The sequence below is a fragment of the Micropterus dolomieu genome, linkage group LG04 (genome assembly GCF_021292245.1).
Source record: "Micropterus dolomieu isolate WLL.071019.BEF.003 ecotype Adirondacks linkage group LG04, ASM2129224v1, whole genome shotgun sequence".
NCBI lineage: Eukaryota > Metazoa > Chordata > Actinopteri > Centrarchiformes > Centrarchidae > Micropterus > Micropterus dolomieu.
In genome coordinates this window covers 1,157,879-1,179,357 of record NC_060153.1, presented here as the reverse complement: position 1 = coordinate 1,179,357, position 21,479 = coordinate 1,157,879, and the positions used below count along the sequence as shown (strand labels likewise).

Sequence of the window (21,479 nt, the reverse complement as noted above, 5' to 3'; positions counted from 1 at the left end):
CATGAGCGTGTGGTGCGTGTCCTGTCATCAGGCGAGTGGATGACGGTGGTTTGGAAACAGGGTTTGTACAACTATAAGGACCCCTTCTCTCTGTCTGCACAAGCCTGGGACCACCAGGGTAAGACAACCCAAGCCATCTTTTACTCGTACAGAAATGTACCCAGCAATAGGCTACCAAAATCTCAACATTAGTTTGCCAAGCTAACTTTCCATCTTTTAAGTTAGTAATCTTGCCTGCTGAGTTGACCACCACCATGAATTCTGCTGTATTTTTTCTACAGTATTTTGACATCCAGCAGAGCTGTAAAACTAATAATTCTTCTCAACCCGGAAGTTGAACTTTTTGGCTCCATGCATGCACCACTGAGCAACTTTCATAGGAATGAATGGAGTCCCGCCCCTAATGCAGTACCCAGTCCTCTTTAAACATTGATGGTTAGGCCGAGGGTCACACACACACCCAAGCGGCAACATCCAATTCTGAAAAGTGACGCCAATGGCGAAGTGCCTTAAACCTGCATTCTTTGTACTGGCCAGCAGGGGGCGACTCCACAGATTGCAAAAAGAAGTCCGATTGCATTGTAGTCTATGACAAAATGACTCTTCTTCTCACTTGCTATATTACCTCACAGGGACGGACTGGGAGTAAAAAATGGCCCTGGACTTTGATCCAGACCGGCCCACCAGAACGGTCCACCATATACTATACCACAGCCGCCCTGCTAATGCACGCAGTACAAATAGGAACACCCTCTTATACAACCACCTTGCAGCATCACAGCCATTGATCACTATGGCAGTAGGGTACTACCTTAAAAAAACAGGATGGCTGCACTTCTCCACCATCAACCACAATGGTGCGCACAGTTTTGAACTAACAGGTTGAGGCCGCAACCTGCGAACATGTTCAACTAGAGTTAGATTGTATTGAGTGCTGCTTATTTGTTTACTATTATTGGCTTTATGATGTATCCTCCAATTAGTACAGCGCTACATATAATAATATGCTAATATGTGCTGGCGGCCAGCAGTGTGTAAAATAATTACACTTTATATTATACCTACCATAAAGTGTCTGTCCTTGAGCAATAGTCTCTGATAGCATTTTTCACGTTATTGAAACTAGAACTTTTTTGCAATATCGCAGACTTCTGGGGCAAGTAGTGGACTGATGTGTGTGTGTTTGTGCGTTTGCGTGTGTTTGTGAGAGAGGGAAATGTTGAAACAGGTAATAAGCACTGATCTCTCTCTGTCTCTCTTTCCCTCTCAAGATCTCTCTCTGTCGGTAACGTTAGTATATTAGAGACCCTCACGAAGCTCAGATTATAACTCGAACCCTGGCAATAAATAGCCTACATTTAGCAAATTTCAGGGTGGGTGAAATAGGGTGAAGCGTCTCCCCATCAAGAGAGATGCTGTGCGCATTTACGCACGAGACACAGAGCATAACCTCACATTTAAATCCTCCGTCTAGCCAACAGGATCATCAGGATCTAATATTAAATAATATGCTGTGTTCTTCTACACATCCAAAAGGTCTCACACATCCAGAGTCATACAGACACACTGTTTGGAGTAAAGCAAACATCCTCCTGATCAATGCTGAGCTCCATCAGAGCATCTAAACATTTCAGACGCTATAAGTTGAATTCTGTTTCCTTTGCATAGTTTTCTCTGACCTGTCAAGTTTTTAATTAATTTTGTTTTGTTTTGCTGCTGCTGTGACATTACTCCGAGCATGGAAACGTTTAAATGACTGACAGCAGCAAGGGCATTACTTTGTGTTGAAGTGGTGGGTGTCCAACATCGACAGCGTTGTGTTGGAGAGATTTGTGCAGTGGTGTTCATGAGAGAGAGAGTGTGAGAGAGAGAGAGAGAGATAGGAGATGCTACGCGAATATATATACGATGTAGAAATACAATTTTTAATGGGCTTAGTAAAAAAATCTAAAATAAATATGTGGCGGTCCGCGTTGTTATTGAAGTGGGCCGCCACAAATAAATCAATGTATGGGAACACTGTACTGTTCAGCTGCGCTATCTGTGGCTTCGTTGTCCTCTCTGACTAATCTTTCACCCCTGAACAGGGCTGTGGCATCTTTCTCTTCCCGGTCTTAGCGTCTGTGGCCCTGCTACTATAGAAGGAGTCGGTTACTTTTTTTACATTTCAGTTAAACTCTGCTTTTCCATTTTCCATTGTAGCTTGTTTTCCAGCTGTCAGTGTCACTGTGGTGTGTGAGTGAGATGGATGGGGCGGGGCTAAGGGCTGCGTAGACGTTCATATGCAATAGACCAACAGCCCTGGGGAGAAGGGGGATTGGCCCGTGTCGCTAAACCTTCTGCCAACTTTTTTATTATTAGAAAACAAGTTTAGGCTAAGGACGGCGGCCCACCTGCACCGAGGTGGGCCGGCCTACCGAGATTTGTCCCGCTTCTCCAGATGGCCAGAGCGCTAATGTTACCTCAGTAAAGACTTTTCTTAATGGCTAGTTTAAAGTATTCTTCAATATAGCATGATGTTCATTTTGTAAATTATGGTCCCATTTACAGTAAAATAGACTAAGAAGCAGGGTATGCTTTAGGGCGTGGCTACCTTGTGATTGACAAGTCGCTACCACAGCTACCTGTCAGTCAGGATTAATTTCACATCAACATGAATGACCGATGCACCTTATTAGCCAATCTAGCTTGCTTCACCCTCTTGTCCGAATATCACCAATCACAGAGTGACGTCATGGTAGCTATATCCACTGGTTTTATTCAGTCTATGCACCACACACAGGCAATGCAGAGAGGCCACAGGACAGACTGCATTCACGCAAAAAGCTCATTGTTTTGTGGAGGTGTGGGCATGTTTATTTGTGCTTTAGAAGGTAATCATCGAGAAACAATCTCTCTTGTCACTCTCTTTTGTCGTTAACTATCTAGCTCACTTGACCGCCACTGCTTTCTCTCTCTCTCTCTCTCTCTCTCTCTCACTTGTTGGGTCTGGGAGGAGGGGCCAACTTTGTTGTGTTTACCTACAGCAACCGATAACATTCTTCTCATTCTACCTCTATATTTAACTATACTTAGTTAAATATTCTACCAAACTGACAGCCTTGTAAGGCATCCCCAACCTTGTGCCTGGTGGAAAGCTATCGAGCTTTATGACGATACAATAAGCCATGCAACATACCAGCAAGTAACTTTTGTTAGCTAAGATGAGGGCTGTCTATTTGCAAACTGTTGCTACTAGGGGTGTGTGAGATTGTGACGAGAATTCTCATCAGGTAAAAAGCTGTCTCGCGAGACATTTTTCAGTCCCTGTCAAGCCACACATTAATTTTGTCACGCAGTGAAATACAAATGTATAACTGATAAGATTCTCACGAAGCAAATCAACTTGGGCCAGCTAATTGACACTGTGATAGTAATCATCTGAACCTGCTCAACTTGTGAGTCAGACCTTTTTACATACAGTCAATGGCCCAAACAGCTGTGACAAATGGTAACATAGCTGGTAGAGTTTTGCAAAATTAACATCTAAAAACTGAAGCGCAGCCTTCTCTGTTTGGGACTGTGAGCTGCACTGGTAGTTAGTGTGTGGATTTGAAATTTACTTTCTTTTTCTTTCTTTTTTTTTTACCTGTCCTGCCAGGCAGCCTGGTAGTAGGAGGTATGAGGAGCTGGATACCATATTGTGCCAGATAGATTTTACTTTAACAAGAGATTATTACTTTGTCTGTATTGTTATTTATTCAGATTTATTTGTCACCGGGCCAGACAGGGGACAGACATGGGGAAGGGGAACAGAAACACCACATAAACAGACAGCACAGTGAGAGGGCAACACCTGCAAGAGAATGGGGATAGAGTGTGGGGACAACAGGAAATAGCAGAAGGAAACACTAACTGCAGAAAGAAACTGAAGGGGATAACTACCCGCAGATCAATAACGTAATGCACAGCAGAGTAAAGGGCAGGTAGAGTTCTGATTAAATGATGACACGTGGGAGAGATTCTGAGATTCTAAGTTTTTACCATGAGCAGAAAATCTGCTGAAACAAAGGGGCTATTAAAGTCCAGGAGTTTATAACTAAAATAAAATAAAATAATTAATCATTATGGTGAAAAGCTGCCACAGTCACACGGTCATCGGGAATTTTGGGAAGAATTGCCGGTGAAATGGCCGGTCCATTTCAGGAAGAACTGGCTGGTGTTCAAGAGTTTTCATTTTACAGTTTATTATGTTCAACTTTAAATGATCCACGACCACGCCAGCCGGCCGGTCAGCTGCAGTAAAAGCTGTCTGGTCTATTAGACTGGGCCAAACCAATTCTTTCAGTATTGAGGGGAATAGGAGCGGCCTCACCCAACTCGTTTTTGCTGAAATCTGATTGGCTCAACGGCACCAATTAAAGGAGTTTACTTTCTATCTAGGACGAGTTCAATCTCAACACATTTTGTCGGGGCTGAGTTCAGCCCAGGGTTGTGTGACAGGCACAACTGAGAAGGTAAATATGTCGAAAACAAAGAAAGAGGAAAATAATGTGTGGTGTGGAAAAAATTAAGCATATGAAAGAAAAAAAATGTTGGCACAAGAGGCAGCTAAATGCGCCAAATTAACCAACCTTTTCCTTGGTGGAAAGGTGCTGTGGCAGGCACAGATGAGGCAGGACCCTGCACAGGCACTGATAAGTAATGCATTTACTATAACCTGAGATTATTTATATATGTATTTATGTATAGGCATATAGGCTATATTATATATTTATATATATATATATTATAAACAACAGTTGAAGGAAGAAAAGGAGGAACAAGAGGAGCTGTAGGAGAAGAACGAGGAAGAGAAGCAGCAGGAGGAGAATGACAATGGAACCAGAAACAGTGACAGGTACAGGGGCCTGTGCAGGGCTCTGCTCTATTTTATGGGACTGCATTGTAGTTTTTGATTAAATTAAATTAAATTTTAGCATTCTGACTGACTCAGGCTTGCCTGACCTGGTCTTGTTCAGTGCAGTGGTGCTTTGCTTATACAAACTTAAAAGGCGGGTGTCACAAAAGCTTGTTGAAGGTCTTTATCTTCATGAAATAGACTGTATACAAGTAAAACACAATTTATTAAAATAACTGCAAAAATGCCTCCCTTTCTCAAAGTCCCGGCTGAATTTCAGTTCCAGTACATCCCTGTCGTGGGTTAAGTGTCTCTTCACATCCCTAGTTGCTACAGTTGCTACTGTGAATGCTAACATGCAGAGAGGACGAGACTGTCCCAGAGCCGGCACACAGACAGTGATACTCACAACTCTCCTGGTATCATAGCTAACATCCCAACAACATATCTTGGCAAACTAGTAAGTAAGTTGAATGTCTGTGGGAAAGTAATTCAACCTGACACACAAATGATCGCTGGAATGGCTGGAATAGTGTTGTGTGGCTTAATCCCAGCCACTTTGTTTCCCATTCACTGAACACAAAAAGAAGTACCACCTTTAACTGATGCCACAAAGTAGAATGGATTTGTATTGTAATACTTCTGTCTTTCTGTCTTTGTCTTTCTCAGACTGTAATTCCACCATAGAGCTGAAGGCAGTATCAGGGGTCCAGGGGTCACTGAGGACACCTTTCTTCCCCAGCTACTATCCACCCGACACCAACTGTACCTGGAGTTTTAGTGTAAGACACCTCTTCGTCCATTTCTTCCACTAATGGACTGAATGGTTGATTCATTAAGACATGGTTATAATTTACAGCCCCTCATGTTAATGATAAAAGTATGTTTGTATGTGTTTACACTATGTGATTTCAGATGCCCAGGGTAGGAATGGGCTTGTCTTTGGAATTTGAGGGCTACGAGCTGAGCAGAGCCACCTACAACCAGGCCTGTACCCAGGGACAGTGGATCATCCAGAACCGCAGGTAAACTGTGCCGCAGTGAGTTTAGCTGGTCTGTGAGTGACTCTGCCTCAATGGTTAGATAACCTACAGTATGCAATGTAGAGCCCAACAAGATTTTATAAGCAGCAGTCCAAACCTCACTGAGAGTGAAATCTAATAGGCAATTAGAAAAAAAATCAAAGCAAATGAGAAGTCGATTTTAGTCACAACTTTCTCTGTCGAATATGGTCGTGGTGATGAGTGTCTGTTCAGCTATAAATATGTATTTGCAAATTCCTAAACAAAAAAGGTATAATCCTGTTTTCACTTTATACTAGAGCTGCCACAATTAGTCGATTTGTTTTCAGCTATTAAAGTAATTGGCAAATATTTTATTAATTTTTTAAGAAAAAATGTCCAAATTCTCTCATTTCAGTTTCTCAACTTACATGCGTTTGAGTGTCTGACAGGAAGCTTCTGTGCATATTAAAGTTTTCCATACAGGTCATGCGTCCAACTTTTCATTTGGTATTGTAATAAATTTAAAGAAAACACAACAACATAGTTATAAATGTTACATTCATATCATCACACTATTCTATTCTTAACTGAACAACAGGGGGCAGTAGCATCCCTTATGAGCCGCTGTTAAATGTCCATACAAACTTTTCAGGCTATTTTTAATTAAATATAAAAAGAGGTATTTTACACTTCTAACCAGTATTTTAGCCATAGGTTTGGTAGGTAGGTTTAGGATAGGTTTGTCATTAGTGCCTTGGACAAACTGAGAGTCAAGTACATTGCGTAAGGGCATTCCATAACAACAGCGTTTTCATTGAATTCAGTGTCTCTGTCCTCTTCTCAGATTTTGTGGTACCAGGGGCCTGCAGCCATACAACGAACGCCTCCTCCTGATGTCCACAATGGCCACTGTTGTCATGACATCAGAAGTGTCACTCACAGGGCCGGGCCTTCAGCTGTTCTACAGAGTCTTCAACCTATCCGATCGTAAGTTGGGACTGCAGAAGTGACAGCCAAGAAACGTGGATAAATGAACTGCTAAGTAATATTTCTATTCTGTTTCACTACTTTATGAAGAGATTTTTGAGTTGTGTGTGTGCATTTGTTTTATAGCCTGCCCAGGCCAGTTTCTGTGCACTGTTAATGGCCTGTGTGTTCCTGCCTGTGATGGAATCAAGGACTGTCCCAACGGGCTTGACGAGAGGAACTGTGGTATTTACTTAGGTTTTAAATATATAATTTGTTGTACATTATTTTCTGTTGACAAAGGAAGTTTACTCATAATAGAGGAGGAACTTAAAAAAGTGAATGGGCCGGACCACCTCACAAAGCCAGAGAAGCCTAATGCATTTAGATGTTAAAGATGTTAATGTTCTAAAATAATGTGGAGCTTGTCACATATTTTTCAAATGTTGTCAAATGAATGAATTGTAACCACTGGGATGCAACAAACCTCCTTAGGAAAAGACCACAGGATTGCCTGGGTTAAACCAAACATCCACCGGCACTGCTAATGACAGGATTGTTCAATCATCTGTAAAATGAGTCTTGTCAGCATGCTGCCCAAGAAAGCTGGAGGTGATGCTGATCTGATGGGCCTCTTCTTCTCAATCCATTTAGATCCCAGACAGTAGCTCACAATGTGTAAACCTGAGATTTGGCAGCTTGTTAAGTTACAATGCTATCATTGGTTTGGGTGTGACTACTTGTAGGTCATGGATTACCCATTAATGAAATACAGAAGATAATCAGATGTGTCAACATGCACTGTATCTGGTTATCCATTTATCTACCCCAAACATTCAAGCCTCAAAATATGAAACCTTAAATGAAAACAGAAAATTAAATTTTAAACTGGAAGTGAAAAGCACATCAGAATACCCCTGTTTGCTGCTCCATAATACTGAAGTTATTAATTTCTTTGTTTTTAAATAAGATCTTGTCACCTTAGCTCATATGACTGTTATTGAGTATGCAAACTGGTGCATTTCCTTTTGTGTGTGTGGGTTTCACAGTGTGTGCAGCACAGTTCCAGTGTCCAGAGGACAGTCAGTGTGTGGACTACTACAAGGTGTGCGACCAACACCCAGACTGCCCTGAAGCAACGGACGAGATGAACTGTACTGATGGTAACACACTCAATTATAATCAAATATTAAATGCACACCATCACAAACACATCACACAGGCTATTACAAAATCTATTCATTTTAATTTTCACACTTTGTGTCATTATTTTACCTGGACAATCAGATTTCTGGCTCAGAAAATGTGTACCTGTTATTCTCAATAATAAATCTCGCTGTGTACAGTATACTCAGATCATTGGGGTGGGGACTGACCCAGTGGATGATGGCGCAATGGATAAGACTCATGCCTTTGGTATGAGAGACCCGTGTTCAATTCCCACTTTAACCATCCACCGTTGTGTCCCTGAGACTGTAGTCTAATGTCAGTAGTTAGTCTAGCTTCTTTAATACACTTCAGATTTTCATAATTAGTTAACTTAAAATTAGCCATCTGTTGTTAGCTAGCTCAGCTGATAGCCCACCCTATAATTTCATTGCCATTATAAAATGTCATATTTTATCTAATTGTAACTTAACACAGGTGCTTAGGCATTAGCAGTGAAATTAAGGGTTAAGTTTTCATAGAGATACATTTTGACATCAATATAGAATTTATTATTTTATTTATTATTATTAAGTCTTTTGTAAATTGTTTTACAATAAGCCGTCATTTGTTTTCACTCTGGAATTCAGGAGTTTTACCTGGCTTGGTAAATCTTAAAATCCAGGTTTGTTATTTCAAATGTATTCAGTCTCAGTTTTATTTATAGAGCGCCAATTCATAACAAAAGTCAATTTATTGCACTTTTCATATAGAGTATGTCCAGACTGTACTCTGTGAAATATTATTTACCCAACAATTCCCAATTCCCCAACAATGTATGACTACAGCTTTGTTGAACCCAGATTACATTTCTGTCACAGTCAACATGAACAAGAGGAAAGGATATATTTTTAAAAAAAAGAAGACTAAGAACTTGACACCAACCCCGTCACACATCGATTGTCACACCCTTGTAACATGGGTCTATATTGTGGCCATGCTCTCCTAAAAATGACTGGAAGACAAAGTAGCAGCACTGTGCTCATAAGCTTATATTGCATGTTCTCCCTTAGAACTGAAACTTAAAACTTGAAAAGATAAGAAATAGAAATCAGAGATGATAACGCAGACTGTAATTTATGATAGTGTCTTTGCTTCTGGTTCAGCATTGTGTGGGTCTGTGTTTGAGCGGAAATGTTTGTCTGACTTGCTGGCAGTTTTGCTCTAGAATACTTGGTGACCTTTGACTACGAAAGTTATTGTGTGTGTAATACATTTGATTTATTATCATCTACAGACTGCAGACATTATTTTACCAAGCAAGGACATTGTAAGCTTTGTAAAGTTTTAGTTCACTGAAGCACGAGCCTGCGCTGTAATGGATTTCCTATATGACCTGGAAAAAAAAGTTGCACCCCCCCCCCATTTGTCATTGTGTAATTTGCACCCTGTGTGTGTGTCCAGGTGTGCAGTGCACAGATATGACCTATGTGTGTGCTGATGGAACATGTCTGAAGAAGCCGAACCCAGAATGCGACTTTGTCACAGACTGCCCCGACGCCTCAGATGAGAAACAGTGTGGTAAGAAGATAAACACACCTACATACAGTAGAAGTCATGTTTTTTATTTCATTAAATTCCGTTTAGTCTGTATCTTCATGTTCTCTTGGAAAGGTTTCTCAAGATTTTCTTAAGCTCAATGTCATTCTGCTTTTTAATAAAAATTAAATGAATCAATTAAGTCTAATTTGATTGGTCTTTGTTCTTTTTCTTTTGTTTCTTTTTGTTTTTCTTTTTTTCCTCATTGGTACCAGGAGGAATTAGACACACAAAAAAGCAAAATAATAATAATAATAATAATGTGTGTCTATTCAGACTGTGGCCTGAGGCAGTTCTCCAGCCGAATTGTGGGGGGAACCAATGCCACGGAGGGGGAATGGCCATGGCAGGCCAGCCTGCAGGTGCGGGGTACCCACATCTGCGGGGGCGCACTAATCTCCAGCCAATGGGTGGTGTCCGCCGCCCACTGTTTCTATGACGACAGGTAAGTGCAGGAAGAGAGGGAAGGAAGTGGTGTGTTGAATGAGGTGTTAAAATTTTCTTTCAAAACAAAGACAGTTTGAGGGGCTTTTTCTCTTCAGCTGAAGTTTTAGCATTTTAGCACTTATTAATAAAATGGCCTCCAAACTGCTTCTATATTCAGTACTGCTCCTATGTGTTTGCTGTGCGGCGTTTAGCTGTAACAGCCTGTTTGACTCAAAGGTGGTGTATTTATGTATTCATATATGCTTTTGGCATTGAAAGCCAGAATGAGCTGGATGCTGTGACTGAAATTGTAGCTGCAACAACCTGCAGAGGATTAACAATTCTTCTTTCTTAAGGGTCCTTGCATGGTGAATAAGTTTGTGTAGCATTTAGTGAGTGTTGAAATTTCAGTGGACGGGGAAAGTTTTGCTCTAAAATAGAAAGTATGTTTATTTGAAGTCAACAGCTGTAATTGCATACAAATCAGATCATATAAAAAAGAAAGAAAAAGACAAATCTAACTTATTGCCCTAGTAACACATAGCAACTTTTTTTCTCCTCATCCTCCTCCAGTCTCTACTCACCGTCGGTGTGGACGGTCTACCTGGGTAAACTTCTGCTCAACCGTAACAGCCCTACTGAGGAAGTGGCACGAGTTCAGCGGATCCACCTTCATCAATACTACGACGACGATTCCCACGACTATGACTTGGCCCTCCTGAAGCTGGACCGGCCCGCCTCCATGCTGCTGGATGGACATGCTCGACCCGCCTGTCTGCCTCCGCCCACCCACCTACTGGAGCCGGACCTACTTTGCTGGGTCACCGGCTGGGGCGCTCTCCGTGAGGGGGGTGAGGAAAGAAAGAGGGAAGGGCTTGAGGGGGATGTGGAGAGAGGATAGAGGGTGAAATGTTGATCTTGAAAGGAGACAATGGAATTTAGTATTACAGCAAGAATCACTTTTACTTTCTATGTGGTCTATGAGAGTGGTTCCCACTTTTTGGAATATTCAAAATATTCTCAGTTAATAAAGTAGCATTTTTGTGGATCAAATTGCACAATGCTTTGAAGCCTATTTTACTCGTATTATTCTATATATTTCCTTAGTACAGATAGTGGGTCCATCCATCCATCGTCAACCCCTTATCCTGCATACAGGGTCGCGGGGGGGCTGGAGCCAATCCCAGCTGACACCGGGCGGGGTACACCCTGGACAGGTCGCCAGTCCATCGCAGGGCCACACATAGACTCACGCTCACACTCACACCTAAGGACAATTTAGGGTCGCCAATTAACCTAGCCTGCATGTCTTTGGATGGTGGGAGGAAGCCGAATGGGTTAAACAATAAACAACACCATTATGTTTACGCTGCGGTGGTGAGGTGGTTATCACTGTCACCTCACAGCAAGAAGGTCGTGGGTTCAAAACCTGGCCTTTCTGTGTGGAGTTTGCATGTTCTCTCTGTGTGCTCTGGCTTCCTCCCACCATCCAAAGACATGCAGGTTAAGTTAATTGGGGTCTCTAAAATTGTCCTTAGGTGTGAATTGTTGTTTGTCTACATGTGGCCCTGCGATGGAACCCACCTTTTGCCCGATGTCAGCTGGGATTGGCTCCAGCAACCCCGCAACCCTGTACGCAGGATAAGCAGTTGACCATAGATGGATGGATGGATTCGGTTTATGAAACGAAAAGGACCTACCCATATGTTACTTAGCTAACAATGCCATGAGGGGTTCGCCTGTGAACTCTCTGTTTTGTATTTTAAACGTAATGATCACTGTGAACCATTTGAGTTGAGAAGTTAAACATCCATAACATATACCTCATAAATTGATAACTTTAACATTAGATGTCTCTTTGATAACTTGAAAGTTTGCTAGCATAATTAACATTGAATTGAGTTACCATTGATAGTTTCACAGATCCATTTAGCCAGTCCTCCAACAGCATGAGGCCAGGTACCTCCACTTTTACTGCCTGCTTCTTCTTTGGAAGCAAGGACGAAATATTAGTTAGGAGGATTTATTTTATTGTTGGAAGTCAAACATGCAATATAAGCTTATGAGCACAGTGCTGCTACTTTGTCTTCCAGTCATTTTTAGGAGAGCATGGCCACAATATAGACCCATGTTACAAGGGTGTGACAATCGATGTGTGACGGGGTTGGTGTCAATGTGTAACCCAATGTAGTGTTTATTCAACCACATGAGCACTTAAAGTTTCAGCCACACTATAGCACATTAACCATAGATGGTCCAGCCTATCCAGCCTAGCCTTTCCTATCCAATTAGTCATCTTCTAGCCCCTCAAGTTTATCTACTTGTGCCTTGAACAGACTGCAGCTCCCAAGTTAGGAACCGCTGCTTAGATTAATTGCGCAATAAGACAGTCACTCCAGTTTGTGATCACAGTAATGAATTCAACAAATCAGCTAACTATTTGCAAGGACTTGCAATGTTGAAAAACTTGCATCCATTCAATGTTTTTCTCAGAACTACAGATAAAGAAAAATGCTTTTTATTCATCCTATTGTAATTTCCATTTAGCCTCAGGCTTCGGTATGCATGACCTAGAGAAAGAAATCTTCACATCTCACAAAAGGGACCCTTAAATTTAACTATGCAGTTTCATATACATGAACCATTTTGAAGATGGACTTTTATTTAATGCTTTTGACTTGAAGGCTGATGTCCAAGTGCAGTATTTGTTTTGTTATAAAGTTATTTTATTTCTGTTATAGGATTACACTGGTTTATGTATCATGCAGTGTTTTCACAGGAAGTGATTTTATTTGACTTGTGCAGGGTGCAAGTAACCCCATTTTATCAAGCAAGGTATGGGGGAGTCTTTATGGGGATGGTGGAAAACGGGCATGCTATTTATGGTAACAGATCAAAATTAACTTATTTAAATTAAAGAGGCAGGAAGAGATAAAGTGTGTGGGTTGTGGTTTCTGATGAATTATGAACCTGTTTGAAGGCTGTTTGAGGGAGAAGGTGTTGGAAACTATCTTCCGACACCCACTGTTTCATAAAAAAATCATAAGATGTACTCGGTAGATGTCAGTATATTAAAGTGTAGTTACACCACTATATTTCAAATTAGGTGGTTTCTTTTCACTGAAAGGATGAAACATGTTCCGTATTCTGCTAGTAGGATATTTCCAGGCTGGTTGTTATAGTGTGTTAGACATAAATTTTTGGTTTGGTGATCTGCAGCTCTAGAATTGACATCCAGTACTGAAATCAAAACTGAGCAATGAAGATTTATGTATATATATTTAAATATAAAATAATGAAAAGACGATGAATCTTTTGGCCTTCACTAGTTAATTTTCTTCCCCTCATACCTCTTCAGGCAGTGTCAGTAATGTGCTGCGCAAGGTGGATGTTCGCCTGGTCAGCGAGGAAGCCTGTGTTCGCTCCTATGGCCACCTGGTCACTCCCAGAATGCTTTGTGCCGGTTACCGCAGTGGAAACAAAGATGCCTGTCAGGTAAAGATATAGCCTAATGTTCTTTATTTTAATTTTGTTTCACAATCCAGTTTGAAATTAAAAGCCATATCAACAATAGATTCAATTACTACGTTAAATGAAAGGTGACACAATCCACAGTGACGAACCTGCAGAATTATCACCTGACTTCGCAGGTCCCCTCAGCAAGTTTTTTAGCATCTTTAAACTATTTGGGTTTTACGGCCTGTACTTTTACTGTTTTGGTTCACTGTCAGCACTCTCAACCTCATTTTTAGCTGCAGCAAGCAGTTGTTTTCAGTGAAAAAGCTCTAAAAACCCACTGCACGTTACTTGACCAGCACCAAACAGCAGACAGACAAGGTTAGAGACTAGCTTGTGAACATTATGGAGTATATAGCAGCTAAGGAGCCAGACATTTCCATCAGGAAACAACATAGAGATAAAAGCAGAGTGAATACTGGACTTCTGTTTGTTAGGTGGACAGAAACACAATTCCAAATGCTAATTTTGTGTACAAAAAAGCCACTGTTTGCTGACGGGCACCACAATAACCATAAGGTGTCAATGTTGTTTAAAGCTTGAGTTGCGCTGCCACCAGGTGGCAAAGCCCATGTTTAGAGTCTTCGGTTTGTCACTAGATACAGTTATCTGATACCCAGTAAAGTCCCTATAATATTTTAGTTGATATACAGTGGGGAGAACAAGTATTTGATACACTGCTGATTTTGCAGGTTTTCCTACTTACAAAGCATTTAGATGTCTGTAATTTTTATCATAGGTACATTTCAACTGAGAGAGACGGAATCCAGAAAATCACATTGTATGATTTTTAAATAATTAATTTGCATTTTATTGCATGACATATAAGTATTTGATCACCTACCAACCAGTAAGAATTCCGGCTCTCACAGACCTGTTATTTCTCCTTTAAGAAGCCCTCCTGTTCTCCACTCATTACCTGTATTAACTGCACCTGTTTGAACTCGTTACCTGTATAAAAGACACCTGTCCACACACTCAGTCAAACAGACTCTAACCTCTCCACAATGGCCAAAACCAGAGAGCTGTGTAAGGACATCAGGGATAAAATTGTAGACCTGCAAAAGGCTGGGATGGGCTACAGGACAATAGGCAAGCAGCTTGGTGAGAAGGCAACAACTGTTGGCACAATGGTAAATCTCCCTTGGTCTGAGCTCCATGCAAGATCTGACCTCGTGGGGCATCAATGATCATGAGGAAGGTGAGGGATCAGCCCAGTACTACACGGCAGGACCTGGTCAATGACCTGAAGAGAGCTGGAACCACAGTCTCAAAGAAAGCCATTAGTAACATACTACGCCGTCATGGATTAAAATCCTGCAGCGCACGCAAGGTCCCCCTGCTCAAGCCCGCGCATGTCCAGGCCCGTCTGAAGTTTGCCAGTGATCATCTGGATGATCCAGAGGAGGAATGGGAGAAGGTCATGTGGTCTGATGAGACAAAACACAGAGCTTTATGGTTTAAACTCCACTCTCCATGTTTGGAGGAAGAAGAAGGATGAGTACAACCCCAAGAACGCCATCCCAACTGTGAAGCCTGGAGGTGGAAACATCATTCTTTGGGGATGCTTTTATGCAAAGGGGACAGGATGACTGCACTGTATTGAGGGGAGGATGGATGGGGCCATGTATCACGAGATCTACAACAACCTCCTTCCCTCAGTAAGAGCATTGAAGATGGGTCGTGGCTGGGTCTTCCAGCATGACAACAACCCGAAACACACAGCCAGGGCAACTAAGAATTGGCTCCGTAAGAAGCATTTCAAGGTCCTGGAGTGGCCTAGCCAGTCTCCAGACCTGAACCCAATAGAAAATCTTTGGAGGGAGCTGAAAGTCCGTATTGCTCAGCGACAGCCCCGAAACCTGAAGGATCTGGAGAAGGTCTGTATGGGGGAGTGGGCCAAAATCCCTGCTGCAGTGTGTGTAAACCTGGTCAAGAACTACAGGAAACATATAATCGCTGTAATTGCAAACAAAGGTTTCTGTACCAAATATTAAGTTCTGCTTTTCTGATGTATCAAAAATGCAAATTATTTAAAAATCATACAATGTGATTTTTCTGGATTTTTGATAAAAATTACACACCTCTACATGCTTTGTAAGTAGGAAAACCTGCAAAATCAGCAGTGTATCAAATACTTGTTCTCCCCACTGTAATACAGTTTGAATCGTCCAGACATGTAGTCTCTCTCTTTCTGACTGGATGAACATCTGCCAGAAGGAACAAAAGTGTAATGGATTCAAACCAAAAAATAAAAATATAATGGAAGACATACCCTGCTAGCTATTGTATCTCAATGTAAATACATACACATATGTTGGGTGCATCCTGAAAGGACTCACAGTTCACTGAGTGTTCCCCATAAACAGAATATAGTTTTAAAAGCCAAATATCCAAGCATAGAGTATTATAGTTGAGTCACTGGTATTGATCCACAGCCATGTCAATTATGGTCATTCTGTGCTGTAGCGACATGAAGACCTTACCCCCTGACCTATTAACATCTGTCTCTATCAGGGAGACTCTGGTGGTCCCTTGGTTTGCCAGGAGCCAACGGGTCGCTGGTTCCTGGCCGGGGTGGTGAGCTGGGGCAAAGGCTGCGGGCGTCCAGACTACTATGGTGTGTATACCCGCATCACCAGGCTCACTGACTGGATCAAGCAGGTTATCAGCAACCCCTGAAACATTGGGCATCTTAATCATTTTTTATGTCAATATCCTCATAACCCAAAACTGGATGCAAATGAAAATGTTATCCACATGAGGATAAGAAGTGCTGGAAGATGATTTGAGCTTGCTTCTCAGCCAAACAACCAGGTGGTAAAGTGTGATTCCATTCCATGATATAATAAAGCTAATAATAATCAACCTTATTTATGTGGTGCCTTTTAGAACTGATTTGATAAAGTGTTTATCGAGCGTGCAGTAGAAGGAAACATGAAAGCAAAATGTCAGGAGAATGGTAATAGAACTTAAATAGAATAGCCTAATGATTTTTTAAGAAGTGATTAAGAAAAGCTCAGGTTTGAAATGTGTATGAAATATAATGATAGAGAACTATGAAAGCAATTTGAGGTGACTGTAATCCCGTGTTTGATCATTTACTATACAGACTCATCTAGATTTTAAATATATTGAAATCTTAAATCAATTTTTCCATAATTAAACACCCTTATGTTTTGAAATCCCATTTGCAATTTAGGCTGCTGTGTTTGTTTGCATGTTATACAACAGTACAAGTCTACAGTCATGCTAGTGGCTGTCTAGCTGCTAACATCAGTGTGCCAACATGTTCAAAATGACAAAATGTTAGCATGCCGAGGTTTAGCAGTTATGTTTACCATTCAAGTTTAGCATGTTAACATTTGCAAATTAGCACTAAACACAAAGTACTACGCTAAATGAAAGGTCAGAAATTCACTAACATTATTACAGTTTATCATGAATGAATGTCTTTGCAAAGTTTCACAGCAGTCCATTTAAAAGTTGTTGAGCGAACTGGATTATAGAGGTGAATGACCAACCAACCGACACTGACTGACAACTCCTCCTTGTGGAAATATGTTCAACTGCAGCTAATGCAAAACTGAATCCTTGGCAACTGATTTCATGTTTGCAGGTGTAAGTTTAATGTTTTCTTTAACAAGCTGCTTTTGAGAATGTCATTTTCGAGGTTTATGAATCACTGTATCCAAGGAGAGGCATTTTTTTCTTTTCAGTTGATTTTAGTAACAGCAACAAAATTCTTAAAAGGGATTGTGAGGTACCAGAGCTTGGCATCCCTCCTTGTGGCTGAATGCTTTTGAGTCATTGTGATTTGTAAACAAAACTGGAAAGGAGAGCATTTGTCCTCGGAAACGGATTTTGATTCTGCTGAATGACAGACAAGCAAGGTTGGACATATATCTATCTATTGGTCTATCTATCATTACTCTGGCGCCATCTGTCTTGCTTCCCAATTTCCCTCTGTATCTCATTATTTCTCTCTCGCTCATCTTTTTTAAACTGGAAATGAGCCCTAATCCTTAGGGGATGTTTCAATATTTGGAAATTCCCATTTTCGGTGCAATTGGTATTTTATTAGGCTGTAAACCATAATGACAGTACTGCTCTGAGGCATAACAACAGTGCTCAAACTGGCCTTTGGGGGCCACAGAAACCATCCATTATGTGTCCTATACAGTACTATATGTTCAATGCTTAAAAATGACCTTCACCATTTTCATTTATGAGATTTTGACATTTCGATTATAAAACAGCAGGTACATTTCTTAAACATTTACAGGATTTATTCAATGTAATTTGTGCAGTCTTATTTGTAAATTATATCACATTACAGGATTTCTGGGTCTAATTTCATGCTCTTCCCTTTGGTCGCCTTTAGCATAGATAGTGTTCATTAACGGACGGGAAGATAAAAATTATTGTTCAGGGTAGTTACATTAACAAATTGTGCATTTTCTGAATTATTAATGCGTGTCACATAACATTTACTTCATGCTTGACCCAGGTCGGACTTCAACCCACAATGCCTTATCCATTAGGCCTCTGAGCCATTAAATATACAAAATAGAGTAATGAAATGCATCCATAAATATTCTGCCAGACAGTCAGAAATTCAAAATGCCACAAAATTGTCCCATGTCCCCATGTCAAGCAAATGTTATCCAGTCCACTGAGATAAACAAAGAATAAAACTGTTTTATGTGGCATTCACCTATGCTGACCACCTATGATGACAGTGTCAGTTGTTGGTGCTTTCTTTTAGTCCTTTAAACTGGGCCACTGAACTAAAGTTGCAGCATGTATAACCCCCTCTGCTTCCCAGACAACATCACATGCATATCCCCTTGAAAGGTTCAATGTTCTGCTCTCGGTTTACCCACAAAAATACGATTCTTTGCTTTAAATGTGGCACCATCAACTACAGTATGTAAGCTCATAAATGTTATTTTGCTGGGCGGTGAATGAAAACAGTGCAGTGTCTCTGTTTGTTTTCCTGCATAATGAGCTGTTTCCCACTCATCCTCGGAGGAGTTGAGGGTTTGCAGGTCACTGATCGACAACAGTGCGGAGGAGTGCCAGACAGAAGATGCACTGTATATATGATTGAGTTAAGGTGGGGGCAAGCATCTCCCTTAACCTCTCACTCTTCAGTCAGTTAATCAATCGTGCGGTCAAACAATTCAGCAATCTATGCATAATACTGTAGATCACCCAGACAATTGATCTGTATTTTTATCAGCTTAAAAATGAGTGTGGACCAAAGTAAACGAGTGTTTGCCAAAATCAGGCACAAGAAAGAGCCAAAAGGAAAAGGCTGGCAGACTTGGCGTGGGATGTTGATTAAATTATGGACATCGGCCATCTCGCTGCTCTTATTATGTTGTGTTTTGCCTATGCAGACAGTTTGGAGGACAGATGGAGATGATTTTATTCCAGCTAAACAGAACAGCATAATGTATGCTTTGTGTTTCCTCAAATCGTATTAGACACTGACCACAATATTTACATTAGGTATGAAGGAACACATGACATTGAAAGAATATCATCCACATGGGTAATACATTTTTAGAAATCTAGAGCGTTTTTTGGCTGCAGCTGAAGGTTGATTGGAAAAAAACAAGCTGTGGCTGGCTTTTCTGGGTTAGAGACCCAGATGTTTCTCTGGTCACACAGCTGTGTGGGAGATTAATAGACATGAAGTGACTCACTGGTTGGAGCTTGGATATGTTATAAGTCTCACTTCAACCATGATCAATTAACACATCCCAATGGGTTTTGCACTTCACATTTACAGAATACTATGCCACAATCCCATTCTCTGGACGGTGATGGCTTTTCCATTAGGCCACTGGGCCACCATAATTCCTGCATCAGCAAATGCATCTTGTAGCCGACATTTTTTGAAAATTGTTGCTTGTTCCTGTCACATAGAGAGACGTGCTGAGAGAAAGCGCCTGAATAAAACGCAAAGTATTATGAGGTGCTCTGTAAAAAGAGCTACAATCTGTTACAATAAGTGGTGGTGAGGCAGGTTGGAGGACCCAAACGCAGGACTCAAGGCAGAGGAGATGCGGTTCAAAAGGTGATTTATTTAACAAACAAATAGCGAGCACACTTACATACCGAGTGGCTGAGTCCAGAAAAAGCCAAATGAGAAACGAAACAGAAATCCATCACAGGTAATCCAAAACACCAAGGGCAGGAAAATTGCAAGACAAGACTGGGAGACTGAAGCCACGACTGACAGGGGGTAACATGAACAATGAGGGCAAGGGCTGAAGAGAAAGACCACACATATATACCAGGGATAATCACTATGGCGGGAGCAACACAGGTGAAAGACATGAAGCTAACGAGACACAGAGAGACAGCAGGGAAAACAGAGAGACACCAACAACGCCATGAGGAAACTAATAACCAGGAAGAAACAGAATATAAATAACTGATCCAGAACACAAGCAGACAGATCACAAATATACCAATAAACTACAACTAACAGGGAAAACAGACTGAACTATGACTAAACAGAACACTGCACAAACATGGACAAAATGATACAGAAGTGCACAGAACGGGAATGACCGTAAACATGAACTAAACGAGAGAAGCAGAGGCAAACAGAAGGACACATGAAATAATGGCAAAAACCAGAAACATTATTTTCCATTGAAGAAAGCGACGACGCTGCACCTTGCAGTAGCTTGAATGTTGTGTGCTGCTTGGATTTGAAAGTGCACTGTAGACCCCTTTCTTGTAAACCAACAAAACGTATATTCACATTCAGCATTACTCACCAAAATGCATTTTGTGTATCTTTGAAGTCTAACAAATGTGTTGAATGCATTTTGTTCTTCATAAAACATTTGCACTGCCAATTTTCTTTTTTCATTCTGAAACTTTAGCTAATTGTTTACATCCATGTTTTCACAGTCTTCTTTATTGCTTTCACTGATGTGCTGCATTTTCACATCATGCCACATGTAGATTAGTTTAATAGTGTGAAAATGTTGGCTAGACGTTGCCTCTCGAGTGGGCACAAGACAAAAAACTGCTCCATAACTAGATGTCAAAAACTACAAGGTACATTTAAAACCTCACCTCTCCACTTCAACTGATTAGTTTCAACTTCGAGTTTTCTAGCTGGCACCGTCTTGAGTCTGGGCGAGGTCCAGAAAATGGAACCTCATGTCTATGCAAAAATTCTGGATTCAATTCAGGGTATTCATTCCACGACTAGATGGTAGCTTCAAATGCACAGTGAGAACCAACCTCTCATAATGACCCCCTCTTCCAAAGAAGTGATCCTGGGTCGAGATTCAAGTATTTAGGCCAAGTCTGAAAACTCCCTAAGATGGTTTTTAGTATTTAGCAATTCCAAACAGCCTTTCTGATCTCAAAATGTCGACTGTGTAGGTCTCATTCTCTGATTCACATTTTATATTACACAACTGAACAGCTATCTTACTCTTTACTGCTGACCAAAGTACACAAACACAGTTAAGTGCTTCAGGGGAAATTCAAATCTGACATTTTAATAATCTGTTTGAATAAATTAATGTTCCCACGAATAATTTATTATGCTCAGTGAAATGTCCAGTGTATGAACAGTGTGCTGGGCTTGAGTGTGTGTGTGCGTGTAGGTTTGTTTATCTGGCAACCTTGTACGTTCAGAAACTTAATCTTAGAGGTTAACACATCACATGCGTCTTCATAAACAAGGTCAAACCACAAAACAGATTCTGTTCAATCTTTGCAATAATACTGTAGCTATATCTACTGCTTGTGTGGGTGTGTGAGCATGTGTGGTAATAACTTTGTCCACAGCAACATGAAATCCACTTAATCTCCATCCAGTACTTTACTTGCCATCCTCAGGGCTCCTAGATTAAAACATCTTTACTGCACTCACTGAACCGTGAACACTAGCCTTGCAGTAG

The 21,479-nt window shown here is 41.0% G+C and overlaps 2 protein-coding genes and 1 long non-coding RNA gene across 7 annotated transcripts in view; 2 read left to right on the top strand and 1 right to left on the bottom strand.

The window, feature by feature from the left end:
- LOC123969108 (voltage-dependent T-type calcium channel subunit alpha-1I-like) overlaps positions 1-21,479 on the top strand; it is a 232,829-nt gene that overhangs the window by 63,340 nt on the left and 148,010 nt on the right. The window lies entirely within an intron of this gene.
- LOC123969124 (transmembrane protease serine 6-like) lies at positions 9-16,610 on the top strand. Its single transcript, XM_046046229.1, has 11 exons — positions 9-118; positions 5,549-5,661; positions 5,795-5,904; positions 6,728-6,870; positions 6,997-7,095; positions 7,899-8,012; positions 9,460-9,576; positions 9,871-10,039; positions 10,594-10,871; positions 13,379-13,515; positions 16,054-16,610. Exons 1-11 carry the CDS (start codon positions 40-42, stop codon positions 16,216-16,218), a joined length of 1,524 nt encoding a protein of 507 aa, XP_045902185.1. The 5' UTR covers positions 9-39; the 3' UTR covers positions 16,219-16,610.
- LOC123969125 lies at positions 9,600-19,797 on the bottom strand. 3 transcript variants are annotated; one of them, XR_006824630.1, is made up of 4 exons: positions 19,666-19,797; positions 11,927-12,007; positions 10,605-10,894; positions 9,600-10,027 (listed from the first exon to the last, which is right to left on the bottom strand). It is a non-coding gene; the product is annotated as an uncharacterized LOC123969125 (long non-coding RNA). The 3 variants fall into 3 exon arrangements; XR_006824632.1 differs by having other exon boundaries at positions 19,662-19,796; XR_006824631.1 differs by lacking the exon at positions 11,927-12,007 and having other exon boundaries at positions 19,666-19,796.